General features: G+C 32.1%; 1 protein-coding gene across 3 annotated transcripts; it reads left to right on the top strand.

Moving 5' to 3' along the window:
• The first annotated feature begins 5,727 nt into the window (after window positions 1–5,727).
• Window positions 5,728–9,484, top strand: hlx1 (H2.0-like homeo box 1 (Drosophila)). Of its 3 annotated transcripts, none has more exons than XM_056481268.1 (4): window positions 5,728–6,254; window positions 6,811–6,978; window positions 7,192–7,376; window positions 8,847–9,484. In XM_056481268.1, exons 1-4 carry the CDS (start codon window positions 5,855–5,857, stop codon window positions 9,162–9,164), a joined length of 1,071 nt encoding a protein of 356 aa, XP_056337243.1. In that variant the 5' UTR covers window positions 5,728–5,854; the 3' UTR covers window positions 9,165–9,484. The 3 variants fall into 3 exon arrangements, with proteins under 3 accessions (XP_056337243.1, XP_056337242.1, XP_056337244.1); XM_056481267.1 differs by having other exon boundaries at window positions 6,811–6,981; XM_056481269.1 differs by lacking the exon at window positions 6,811–6,978.
• Window positions 9,485–13,462: the final 3,978 nt, after the last annotated feature.

Below are 13,462 nucleotides of genomic sequence, written 5' to 3'. Positions count from 1 at the left end.
AACTTATCGCGCATTAGTCGTATAATTAATTGAGTTTTTTGACTAAACGCAGAAATATTTTAAGCATGGGTTATTATGAGGATGGGTTACGCATATATTTTCTATATATTGTTTTCTGGGGTGATCTCAAATATGCTTTTCAGACTGAAATAAAAAAGTAAATAAATGATAGATTAATAGAAATTAGAGAGAGAACTAAATTAATCTAATAGCCTAATTTAATTGCATAACAATACTCTAAAATAAAGACGGTTTGTATTAACGCAATGTGGGTCAGTTGTGTTGTTTTTTCACATTATGACATTATACTGTAATTATACTTACAAAAAATGACATTTTTGTAAGTATAATTAATTAATTACATAAATAAATTTAATGTAATTGCCTCACAGCAAGAAGGTCGCTGGTTCGAGCCCCGGTTGGGTTAGTTAGCATTTCTCCCCGTGTTGGCGTGGGTTTCCTCCGGGTGCTCCGGTTTCCCACACATTCCTGGTGAACTGGATAACCTAATATCCATAGTGTAAGTGTGTGAATGCAAGAGTGGATGGGTGTTTCCCAGTGTTGGGTTGCGGCTGGAAGAGATTAATAAAAGGACTAAGCCGAAAAGAAAATGAATGAATGATACATTAAACCCATATCAAACAAATATAAATATATAAATAAATAAATAGGTGACGCGGTGGCACAGTAGGTAGTGCTGTCGCCCCACAGCAAGAAGGTCGCTGGTTCGAGCCACGGCTGGGTTAATTGGCATTTCTGTGTGGAGTTTGCATGTTCTCCCCGCGTTCGCGTGGGTTTCCTCCAGGAGCTCCGGTTTTCCCACTGTCAAAAAACATGCGGTACTGGTGAATTGGGTAAGCTAAAATTGTCCAAAGTGAATGAGAGTACTAGCTAAATAAACGTACGATCGACACTATTAAAAACGCTGGGGTGTATTAACACAACGCCTGGTCAAATATGCACATTAAAATAAATGCTGGGTCAAATATGGACATTAAATTAAATGCTGGGTCAAATATGGACATTAAATTAAATGCTGGGTCAAATATGGACATTAAATTAAATGCTGGGTCAAATATGGACATTAAATTGAACGCTGGGTCAAATATTGACATTAAATTGAACGCTGGGTCAAATATTGACATTATATGAAATGACAAAAATGTCATTAAAACTTAACCCAATTTTGGGTTTGTCCATATTTGACCAACATTGCGCTAATACAAACAAATAAATAAAATCTACATGCTGGGCTGTATGATCACAAGGCCAAGTCAAATATGGTCATTAAAATAAATTCAATGCTGGGTCAAATGTTGACATTAGATTAAATTCTGGGACAAATATGAACATTAAATTAAATTCTGGGTCAAATATGGACATTAAACTAAATGCTGGGTCAAATAGGGACATTATATTTAATTACATTCATTCACTGATTTTCTTTTCGGCTTAATCCCTTTTATTAATCTGGGGTCGCCACAGCGGCCAATTTATCCAGCACATGTTTCACGCAGCGGATGCCCTTCCAGCTGCAACTCATCACTGGGAAACACTCATAGTAACAATCAAAATGCTTTTAATTTATTTATTTTAAATAACATATATAAAAATATGACATATGTCATTAAATATATGATTTATAAATAAAACATTATTTGATATAAAAATTTACATTTAAATATTTGTTTTAAATTAACTAATATCTTTTAATTATGTTATTTTAAAATAATATTTTATTTAAAAATAATTTTAATTTTGTATAATTTTAATACATTATTTTTATAAATAAAACATTAGCCTATTTGACTCTACAGTATTACAGAGTCTGAATGTTCTGCTACCAATATATATTTTTGTTTCTGTAAAGATGATTTATTAAGCAGATATAATTACGTCTTGGATTGTACATACCCACTGTACATATACATTTGAAATCATGTTCATATCTATCCGCATACCTCTGATTATTAATGGCAACCTGTACAAATACTCATACACCATGCACAACAATCTATCTATCTGAATGTATTTCGGCATTGCACTGCATACATTCTCCTCAAAAACCAACGAGATGACTTTGAAACTGTAATTTGCTAGAGGCCTAGAAGCAGGCATATAGAAACATTTACTAATAAATATATAAAGATAAAAAATATTTTGCGGCTCAATCAATAAATAGGCTATGTATGTTTGTGAGCGTGTTTTGATACAGCCCAGCAAGCATTATAGTGTTTAAAAGACGTCTAATAGTCGTCTAAACATAGACGTCTTGACAAAAACGAGGCTAAATTTGGGCTGTCAGTGAAACGGAATAGCCAAAACATCAGATAAGTCATCAAATAATACGCAGAAATATGTGAAGTCTGTCTAATTTTGGGCTATTTTTAGACATCTAGCAATTTAATTTCCACTGACATCCCAAATTTAACCTCGTGATATTTAATTCATGTGTATTTCTCTGACGCATTTACAATGTAGATTGCGTCAACGCAGCTTAACAGAAATTCTAGTAAATTGGAAGTGTCAGTCCAGTTTTCAGTGTTGAAGTTCAATTTAGTTCAGTTCACGGTGGTTAAATTTTCACTGCTGAAAGTCCAAACACTGAAGACCAGTGCGCAGCCAAGACATCAACGCTAGACTGATCATAGTTAATATAACCTATACATGTATATAATGCTCACAGTACACTCATCTGCAAATATCACCATAGCTTTTCTATAATTGAGGGCGTAGTGAACATGTGAAAAGGGGGGTTTTGGGAACAGATGAATGAGATCCAAAAGTTTAAATCCATATAATTATTAATCACCTGTCTCTAAATGGTCTGTCTCTAAAAGTGAGGGGGTCGTACTGTATCCACACCGTCCCTACCGGTTGCTCTACGCCCCTGGCTTATACCTGTATCCTGCACTTGCTGCTATTGCACTTCTGGTTAGACCTAAACTGTATTTCGTTGCCTTGTACTTGTACATGTGTAATGCAATACAGTTTAATCTAATCTGATCTAATTGTATATATCTGTTAAATGGCTACACTGTTAAAATGATATGAGAAAAAGTCATGATGTTGAACTAATGTTTTTATTTACTTGTTTTAATTATGCTAATCAGGTTCTAATTATGCTAACCACATATTTTTAAGTTGTGCAATGTTTAACTTAACATTTTAGTCCGTTTTATTGATATAAGTTTAGATGGCTAGAAAAGTTAATCAGAATAAACAGCAAAAATCAGTCCAAGACACTTAAAAAAAAATGTTGAAAATATGAAAGAGCCTTTATTAACATGGCTGCTCAGAGCACCGACACATTATTTAAGCTTCCCCCTGAGCACTTTAGGTTTGATTTTAGACTAGAAAAGTTTTGATTCATTAAAAAATTAGGCTTTTTTTGGTCTACACTGAGGTGTCCGCGGTCGGTCACATGTTTTATGACCTGTTTTATTATCTCGCCTGTGAGTTTCGGGCCTTTTCAGACGCGGCGAATATTTCACCGGCACCTGAAATAATGTGCGCATTCACCCGCGGCGCGTTTCCGCATCCTCTTCCCTGGATTGTTTTGACTGCTTGATCGAGAGCAAAAAGCGGCGCATTTCATCTCTAAATTTAAACCGGAATGGAGTCACTCGAAAACACTGTGATAGGAGGCAGCCAGGGTCATTGACCTTTTCCGGTAATGAATCACGCATAATGAACGCATACAGAGGGAAATATATGGTCTGAAAAACACCATGGGGTAAACTCATTAACGAGCATAAATATATGACATTACTTCTGTAATGCCCGAAGGGTTAAATATGCATTTTAAATGTTAAATCAGCTTCTGTTTATCCTGCATGTGAAAAGCGCATGTAAAGTCATGCATACGCGGATTGTTTCTACATGCACTAAATCTGCTGTTGTTTTTAATGCATTGTGGAAATCGCTGTATTTTTGGCACAGTATTGTAAAGTTGTCATGAATATGTGGGTTACTTCTATATATGCATTACATTTTTTTAAATATGTTGTTGTTTTTAATGTATTGTGAATTTTTTATTATTATTTCTATATGTATTTTAATGTTTAATATCTGTTTTTGTTTATCCAGCATGTAAAAAGCGCATGTAAAGTCATATGTGGATTATTTCTATACATGCATTAAATCTGTTGTTGTTTTTAATGCATCGTGAAAACGCTCTTTTGTCAGTAATGTAAAGTTGCCATGCATATGTGGATTATTATAGGCATTAAATCTGTTGTTGTTTTAATGCATCGTGAAAACGCTCTATTTTTGGCACAGTAAAGTTGTCATCTATATGTGGATTATATCTATACATGCATTAAATCTGCTGTTGTTTTAATGCATTGTGAAAACGCTCTATTTTTGGCAGTAATGTAAAGTTGCCATGCATATGTGAATTATTTCTATATACACACATTGTGTATGTTTTAATCAGTTTTCTTAGCATGTGAAAAGCGCACAGTAATGTAAAGTTGTCATGAATATTCTACATATGCATTTTAACTTTTAAAATCTGTTGTAGTTTTTAATGCATTGTGAAAAACGGGTTATTTCTATATATGCATTTCAATTTTTAATATATGTTGTAGTTTTTAATGCACAGTAATGTAAAGCTGCCATGCATATGTGGCTTAATTCTATACATGCATTTTACTTTTTCAAACCTGTTTTCGTCTTTCCAGCACGCTCTATTTTTGGCACAGCAATGTAAAGTAGTCATGTGCATATGGATGAAGTATCGCCTCAGTAGTTAATTGTGTTTTCGTTTCAGCGGAGAATAGATTTCCTCTGTTTATTATAAGCATAAGGGCGGATTTGCGTCACCGTGCGACTTGCGAGTTGAGATAAAGTTGCACAAATATTGAAAAAAGGAAGTGCTAACAGTCATTATAAAGTTCCACCTCTGCGAGTCGGAGGAAATAAGGGTCCTCTGCTGTATCCTAAAATACTGAAGCATCTTCTATTTTTGGCCTAAATCTTGCAGGAATATCCGCTCATTTAGCCTGAATCAGAGCTCATCAAAAACAGGATGACCTGCATCGAGAAACTCCTGTTTCCTAATTCCACAGAGCAGAAAACACACACACACACACACACACACACACACGTCAGAGTGTTAGCATTTGATTGTGGATATTTTTTTAAATCAGATACTGTTAGCATATTAAATAAATAAAAACACGGTCGGCACTGGAGCAATGCACGCATGCATGTTAACAGTATTATTATAAAAGCATGATTTATAACATCGCTAATGAAATATTGTATATTAATATAAATGAAATTGTTTTTCCATAAATATAATGCATCCTATAAGAATAAAATGGGTCTTTGAATATGCATATAAATGTTCTTGGTCCTTATTTTGTCAAAGTATAAACAAAACCAAGTGCTGCATGGGTTAATTTTGTTTTTAATTCAATTTATTGGACGAAATTTAACCCAAAGTCTTTGGAAATTGTATTTAATTCGAATTAAAATAACAATTTCTTGTTTAGATAATCTTTGAATTTGATTAATGGTTATTAAAATCCAATTAAAGCGACAACTTATCTGTTTTAATGTGTTCATATCCATTTAACAAACACGAAGGGCAATAACGGACGTGCTCTCGGTCAAACTCATCGTCTTTGGGGCGTGTTTGGGTCGTTCTGTCAACTTCCATTGGCTCAGAAAGAGCCAATCAATAACGCAATAACTCCAGTTTAGAGCTGCTCGGACCCCCGACTGGAGTTTCATACTTGAGGAGCGACGCAAGAGAGGGCAACTCCTTAAACTTGACCGTCTGCTCGTGCTCATTACATGCAGTTGTTCGAGATTCTGTCCAGAAGTTTCGCCTTCTCCTGTCAGGATGTACACGACGGGACTCAATCCGTTTTACGCATCGAACTTTAGCCTGTGGACTGCGTACTGTTCGGCAGGTTTTGCGGTGGATAGCATGAAGAAACCCTCGTTCTGCATTGCTGATATATTGCATGTTGGAGATGCTGAAAACATCCAGGGATCGTCTTCGCTCATGGCTCATCTTGGGGCCCGCGCGCAGGTTCATTCGTCCGGGTCTCCGTTGCGGCCGTCGCCGGTAACCCCGGACGCGCGTTTACACCCCGCGTACCACCGGCACGGAATACACTTGACATCCAGAGCCGCGATAAACGCCCCCCCGCCGACAAGTAAAGACCTCAAGTTCGGTATTGATCGGATATTATCCACAGACTTCGAGCCGAAGTCAAAAGAATCACCATCGTTGAGAGGTAAGACGCGAATTTAATCTTATTTGTTGTTGCACATCACAGCTCACCAAAGTTAGATTTAGAACAGGCCTATACTGCTGTGTTTCACACAATTTTCCCAACACAAATTGATTAAGTTAACCTAATCATTTTTGCAAATTTAAGTGGATTAAAAATTAAGTTGTCCCCTAACAAAAATGTAAGAGTTGTGTCGATTAATTATAGATACGTAGTTTGAAGAAGCAGTTTAAAGTGTACACTGTACAAAATGTACACAAGATAATTCCTTCATGTCATCCTAACACAAATCGTTTAAGTTAACAATTGATTTTTTACAAATTTAAGTAGATTGAACTATCAATAATTAAGCTGCCCCTCCAAAAACCCTCAATAATTGTGTTGATTCAGCTCATTTTAAATAAGTAGTTTGAACAAGCAGCAAAAGTCTTATTATTTTGAGTGTATGTAGTTCAAACGCGTCCAATTGTGCAGTGACACTGCTTGCGATTTCATTAGCCAATTTAAATGCATAAATGCACGGGGTTTAATGGGAACTCTTTGTGTTTTTCTGTAACAGATCTCACGTCGATTGTTAGTCCGAATCGGCAGTCTGCAGTCCATGTGTCTGCCAGCCCGTACATCGCGTCCATAGACCCGACCATGAGCGAAACCTCCTCCATGATGGGTTCAATAGGCAATGCCGCCAGACAATCAGGGCAACATCAGTTTCAAGACACCTTCCCAGGTAGTGTAGAAACTCCCCAGTTGAGCCAAAATAAATACCTAAATCAGACAGAACGTGTGTGGATGAAATGCCCTTCTTTTAACCCTGAATGCATGTGTATAAGTGATTATTCTGCACATGCTTATTTAAATAGCGTGCGTTTAAGTTCAAGTTGGTGCATGCATTGCATCTCTGCTCCGTTCTTATGGCGACTGTGTGGTTTGACTCAAACAGGGCCGTACGCGGTGCTTTCCAAAGACACAATGCCACAGACGTACAAGAGGAAAAGATCCTGGTCCAGAGCTGTGTTTTCCAACCTGCAGCGGAAAGGCCTGGAGAAACGCTTCGAGATACAAAAGTACGTCACTAAACCGGACAGAAAACAACTGGCTGCGATGCTGGGACTCACCGACGCACAGGTGAGCCACACTTGCACTTATGAAATGTGTGGTGACACTCAAATAATTTGCAGATCTAGTGTATTATAATGGTGTTATTAATTTGTGCACTTACAGATAATGTTATCACGCTTAAATTATATGCACATGCCATCTAGAGTGCTTTGTAAAAAAAAAAAAACAGCTGCAGCATTGCGACACCACATATTTCTAGAGAAATGAAAGTCAATTATAACGAATTATTGCAAACGCGGGAGGGGTTCAAGTTGTTTCGTTTCAAAACAAGCTAATTTAGGACATTGGGCAAGAGCGTGTGTTTTATTTGATATCGGAAATGACACGACAGGCAGCGTTTGGAATGCGATAAGAGAGTTTCAAAACTTTCCAGATAGGTTTGGAAACTGGATGTCTGCGTTTCTTCAATATAAAGTGATTTCACTCATCACTGAAAAACATGCAAACACTTTGGATTTAATTATGCACAAATTCTTTAAACCTAATATTTAATTAAATCGCATGTAAATGACGCAAACAAACATCTTGTCGCAAGCGGGATAGACCGCTAATTAATTTGGCATCTTTTACCTCAGGTAAACATCACTGTTAAAATTACATGGATGCATTAATTCATTTTTTCATACATAAGGAGAATCAAATTAATATCTGAAATGACTTAAACACAGCCTGTTTAACATATTAAACCAAGTTAATATTTCAACTTAACAAAAATATGTTGTCATGAAGACTAATCGATCATATTATTGTATTAGTACACATAATATAAATACTACATTGAAAAATAATCTTGCTTTTTAATTTGTTTTAGTTGAATAAAATGATCTTTTCTAGTCATCTCTAATTACATCAGTCAAACTGACAACAAATATTAAAGTTAAACTTTGTATAACTTAAAAAATAGTTGAATTATGATTAACTTATTTTAATAAAGTAACAGAAACATTTGTATGCATGACTTTGTCATATATTTTACTGTGCGTAAAGTCACAATGAAAAAACGATTAATTGGATTTGCTTAATCTTTTAAAGGTATGTGGTGCAAACAATTTATATGAGCTGATTTTAAACAATATGGGCTGAATTTAAACAAATTAAATGCAGTAATGTTAAGCTTCATTTGTTTGTTTAAATTCAGCCTATATACATTTTTTTGCAACCACTTACCTTAAAATAATGTAGTAAATCCAATGGATCATTTTTCAGTGCATAATGAAATGATATAAAATAAAATGAATGCATGCATGCTAATTCAAATGTTATTATTATTATTATTATTATTATTATTATTTTACAAGTCTTAATTTAAATGGGCTGAATTTGAACAAACACATTAAACTGAGTAATGTTCAACTTCATTTGTTTATTTAAATTCAGCTCAATGAGATCAATATTTATTTCAGTGAGCAATTAAATGATTCAAAATAAAATAAGCGCATGCATGCAAACTAAAATATTTTATTATTATTATTTTAGGTGAAAGTCTGGTTTCAGAACCGAAGGATGAAATGGAGGCATTCCAAAGAAGCACAAGCACAGAAGGACAAGGAGAAAGAACAACCGGACAAATCCGCGGCTGAAACCGAGCAAAAAGAACGCGACGATTCCGAATGCGAAACCGAGCCGAGCGAATCCGAATTCGAAGACGGACCGGAAGACAAAAGCGACGTGGACATTTCTGACCTCAACAAAGCTAGTGTGATTATTCCTGGACCTCTGCCTGTCAGCACGCAGGACACATCCAGCACAAACCCCACAACAGAACCGAACACAGCCACACAAATGCTGCAGTGAGAAGCAAAATCTTCTGATGTGAACCAGATCCGAATCATCTTACGATGTGAACACCTCAAACACACAATTAACGCGTTTTACGGGACAGAGACACACAGACAGAGCACAAACACACACACAGGCCTACATGAGCCCCCGTCTTCCATTGTGAAACAGAGACTCTTCTTTTTATTTGTGAACGGAAAGCATCGCCTCTGCCTTAACCGAACCACTTATGACGACTTGGGATTTGAATGCCGTTGATAAACTTGATTGTATTATATTTGTCTGTAAGTATTTGCACTGAACATGTAAATAAACGATTGATACTTCTAGATCAAGTGGCGTGTTTATGGAGAAAATCATTGCACAAATGAAAGCATACTTGCATCAATGCATTAATGCAATAATAAAACCCATCACGTTTTAATGCACTATTTCGAGTGAAATGTTTGCTAGTGTTTATTATTTAAATAATGCATGGATTTTATTAAAATATGGGTGGTTTAAAATCATGATTATTATACAGTAATCAACGCTTGCACCATAATTCTCGCTAATAGTTAATTGTCGGCTTTACATTGCGCAATATATCATGGCCAACAGCTTTTCATCATTGCAGGAAACAGTTACACAAACAACTCATATTATTGCTACACAACTCAATCTTGTTACGCAAACAACTCATATTATTGTGAAAGTAATTAATAAAGTAATTTGCAAACATTTATTACTTAATAAACAAGTAATAAATTATTATTACTTTATTTGTCAGTTTTACTCCGTCATAGTACAACATGTATAACTCAAAACTAATTTACTTATTTGCGTACTGTCATAGAAAGTACAGTTTCACCATCATTACTGTTGACTAGTCGTATAAAATAAAATAAAAAAACATGATCCAATCACAATAACTTGCATTAAAAGGAGAGAATATTTAGGATGGGTAGAGTCACGTTTTTTAATGCACGTTTTTAATAATATATTATTTATTCATTTTAGGTTATGGCTTTAATTGAGTGTTTCCCAATTAGTTTCATTCCTTTTTGTATTTATTTTACTTAATGATCACAATCAACCACAATGACTTTCATGAATTAAGAGAGAGAAAAAAACTGGATATTTTATCATTTAAAAAAATATTGTATTATTTTGTATGTTTTAATCGCACCTTCTGTTTTTGTGTTCTAATGGTTTTACTTTAAGTTCATCAAAACAGCCCAGATTTGTTATGAAAGATGGTTTTATAATGATTTAACCTTTTACAATCATTCATGTAGTGCTTCATTTTTATAGTCTTTCCCGGTTTGAAAGAGAAAAAAAGAAATATCACAATCCAACCACAACTGCTTCAATGCATTAAGATTTTTAAAATAAATAAATAAATAATAAACACTTTAATATTAAATTAATTAAATATATATATTTTATTTATTGACTTTTAAAATACATAAAAAATATATATCTTATTATTTTTTTATTACATTTTTGATTGTACCTTAAATGCAATAAGATTTTTAAATCAATAAATAATAAACATTTTAACATTAAATAAATAATTTAATAAATATATTGTATTTATAATAAAAAAACATTAAAATATATATTTATTATTTATTACATTTTTGAATGTACCGTTAATGCATTAGGATTTTTAAATTAATTAATAATAAACATTTTAGCAATAAATAAATATTTCATTTATTAATTTTTGAAAAACATTTTAAAAATGTATTTTATTTATTTTATTATTTATACATTTGATAGTACATTTAGAATTTTCAACAAAATGATCCAGATATGCTGCAAAAATGTGTTAATACAAACTGAAAAAAGCTTGAAAACTTTCAGAATCATCGAATAGCATTTGATTTGATGCTTTTACCTCAAACATCCCTTCATAAAAGGAAGTCCAAGACTTTTAATGCATTAAAACAAATAAATAAATAAAAATGTCAAAAATATATTGTATTATTTATACATTCAGAAAAACATTAAGAATATATTTGATTACTACATTTTTGATGGCATACATTCAGCCTTTTCAATGAAATAATCTAGACATGCATTTTTCACCAATAGAAAAATCTTTAAAGCTTTCATAATCATTCATGTATCACTTCATTTGATACTTTTTTCTCCTCAAACATCTTCATGAAAGGAAAAAATGATCACAATCAAAGGCCTTTAATGCATTAAAATAAATACAGATAAATAAAATATAATTTAATAAAATACACTGTATTATTGTTATAAATATACTGAAAAACATTGTAAAATATATTTTATTTATTACTTCTGACTATACAATTAACCTTTAAAAAAGACATTTTATCATTTATACATTTATCATACTATACATTATAGCCTGTCAATATCTTCATATGTATAATCAATTTTAATAAAGAAAATTATTCTTAGTGTACAAAAATGTATAAATAATACAGTTTATTTTTTAAAATATATTAGTAAGTTAGTTAGTTATTTAGTTACCTATTAAGTTATTAGCTTAGTTAGGAATTTAGTTAGTAACCAAGAAAGTAAGTAAGTTAGTTAGTTACTATGTTAGTTTGTTAGTAAGTTAGTTAATAACTAAGTTATTAAGTTAGTAGGTAATTAAGTTAGTAAGTTAGTTACGAAGTTAGTTAATAAGTTAGTTAGAAAGTTAGTAAGTAATTAAGTAAGTAAGTTAAAAAAAATTACAGTAATAATTTAGTAAGTTAGAAATTTAGAAAGTTAGTAAGTTAGCAAGTAAAGTAGTACATCAGTAAGTTAGTGAGATATTTAGTTAGTTATCAATTAAGTTAGTAGCTAAGTTAGGAAGTTAGTTAGTAACCAAGAAAGTTACTAAGGTAGTTTGTTAGTAAGTTAGTTAGTGACTAAGTTACTAAGTTAGTATGTAATTAAGTTAGTAAGTTAGTAACTAAGGTAGTTAAGTTAGTTAGTAAGTAGGTTAGTAAGTAATTAAGTGAGTTAGTAAGTGAGCTAGTAAGTTAGTAAGTAAATAAGTTAGTAAGTTAAAAAAAATTACGGTAATAATTTAATAAGTTAGAAATTTAGAAAGTTAGTAAGTTACTGAGTGAGTTATTAAGTTTGTTAGTAAGTTAATTAGTAAGTTAATTAGTAAGTTAGTTAGTTAGTATAAGTTAGTTAGTAAGTTAGTTAGTAAGGAAGTAGTAAGGATGATAGTGAGTTAGTAAGTAAAGTCAGAAAGTTAGAAAGACTAAAGTTAAGTTTGTTAGTAAGTTAGTAAATCCAATAGTAAGTTAGTAAAGAAGTTAGTGATTAAGTTAGTGATTAAGTTAGTAAGTAAATTAGTAAGTAAATTATTAAGTTAGCAAGTTAGAAAGTAAATTAGCAAGTTAGTAAGTAAAGTAGTACATTAGTAAGCAAGTTAGTTAGTAAATTAGTAAGTTAGTACGTTAGTTAGTAAGTTCAAAAATAAAGTAGTATGTTAGTAAGTTAAGTTAGTAAGTAAAGTACTTTATTAAGTAAATTAGTTAGTAAATTAGCAAGTTAGTAAGTAAATTAGCACATTAATAAGTTAGTAAGTAAATTAGTAAGTTAGTAAATAAAGTAGTACATTAGTAAGCAAGTTAGTAAGTAAATTAGTAAGTTAGTAAGTAAAGTAGTTTGTTAGTAAGTAAAGTACATTAGTAAGCAAGTTAGTAAGTAAATTATTAAGTTAGTAAGTAAAGTAGTTTGTTAGTAAGTAAAGTACATTAGTAAGCAAGTTAGTAAGTAAATTATTAAGTTAGTAAATAAAGTAGTACATTAGTAAGTTAAGTTAGTAAGTAAATTAGTAAGTAAATTAGTACGTTAGTAAGTAAAGTACATTAGTATGCAAGTTAGTAATTAAATTAGTTAGTAAGTAGTATAGTAAGTTTGTTAGTTAGTTAGTAATTAAATTAGTTAGTTTGTTAGTAATTAAATTAGTAAGTTTGTTAGTAAGTTAGTAATTAAATTAATAAGTTTGTTAGTAAGTTAGCAATTAAATTATTTAGTAAGTTAAGTTAGTTAATAAGTTACCAAGTAGGTAAGTTAGTACATTTAGTTATTTATTACTGCATTAAAGACCTTTGATTGTGATAATTTATTTCCTTTTTACGAAGATGTTTGAAGAGATAAAAACAAGTATAAGATTAAATGCTACATGATTATGAAAGCTTTAGTTTTTTCTGCTGGTATAAATAAAGTAAAATTTCTAATACATTTGATCATTTATACATTTTTGAAAAACATTTTATTATTTATCATTTTTGTTAATAATTGTTTTTTAGGGCGGTTTCACCTTTAATTTGGATATGACAGTTAAG

Source organism: Danio aesculapii, chromosome 20 (assembly GCF_903798145.1).
Source record: "Danio aesculapii chromosome 20, fDanAes4.1, whole genome shotgun sequence".
NCBI lineage: Eukaryota > Metazoa > Chordata > Actinopteri > Cypriniformes > Danionidae > Danio > Danio aesculapii.
This window is presented reverse-complemented; position numbering and strand designations above follow the sequence as displayed.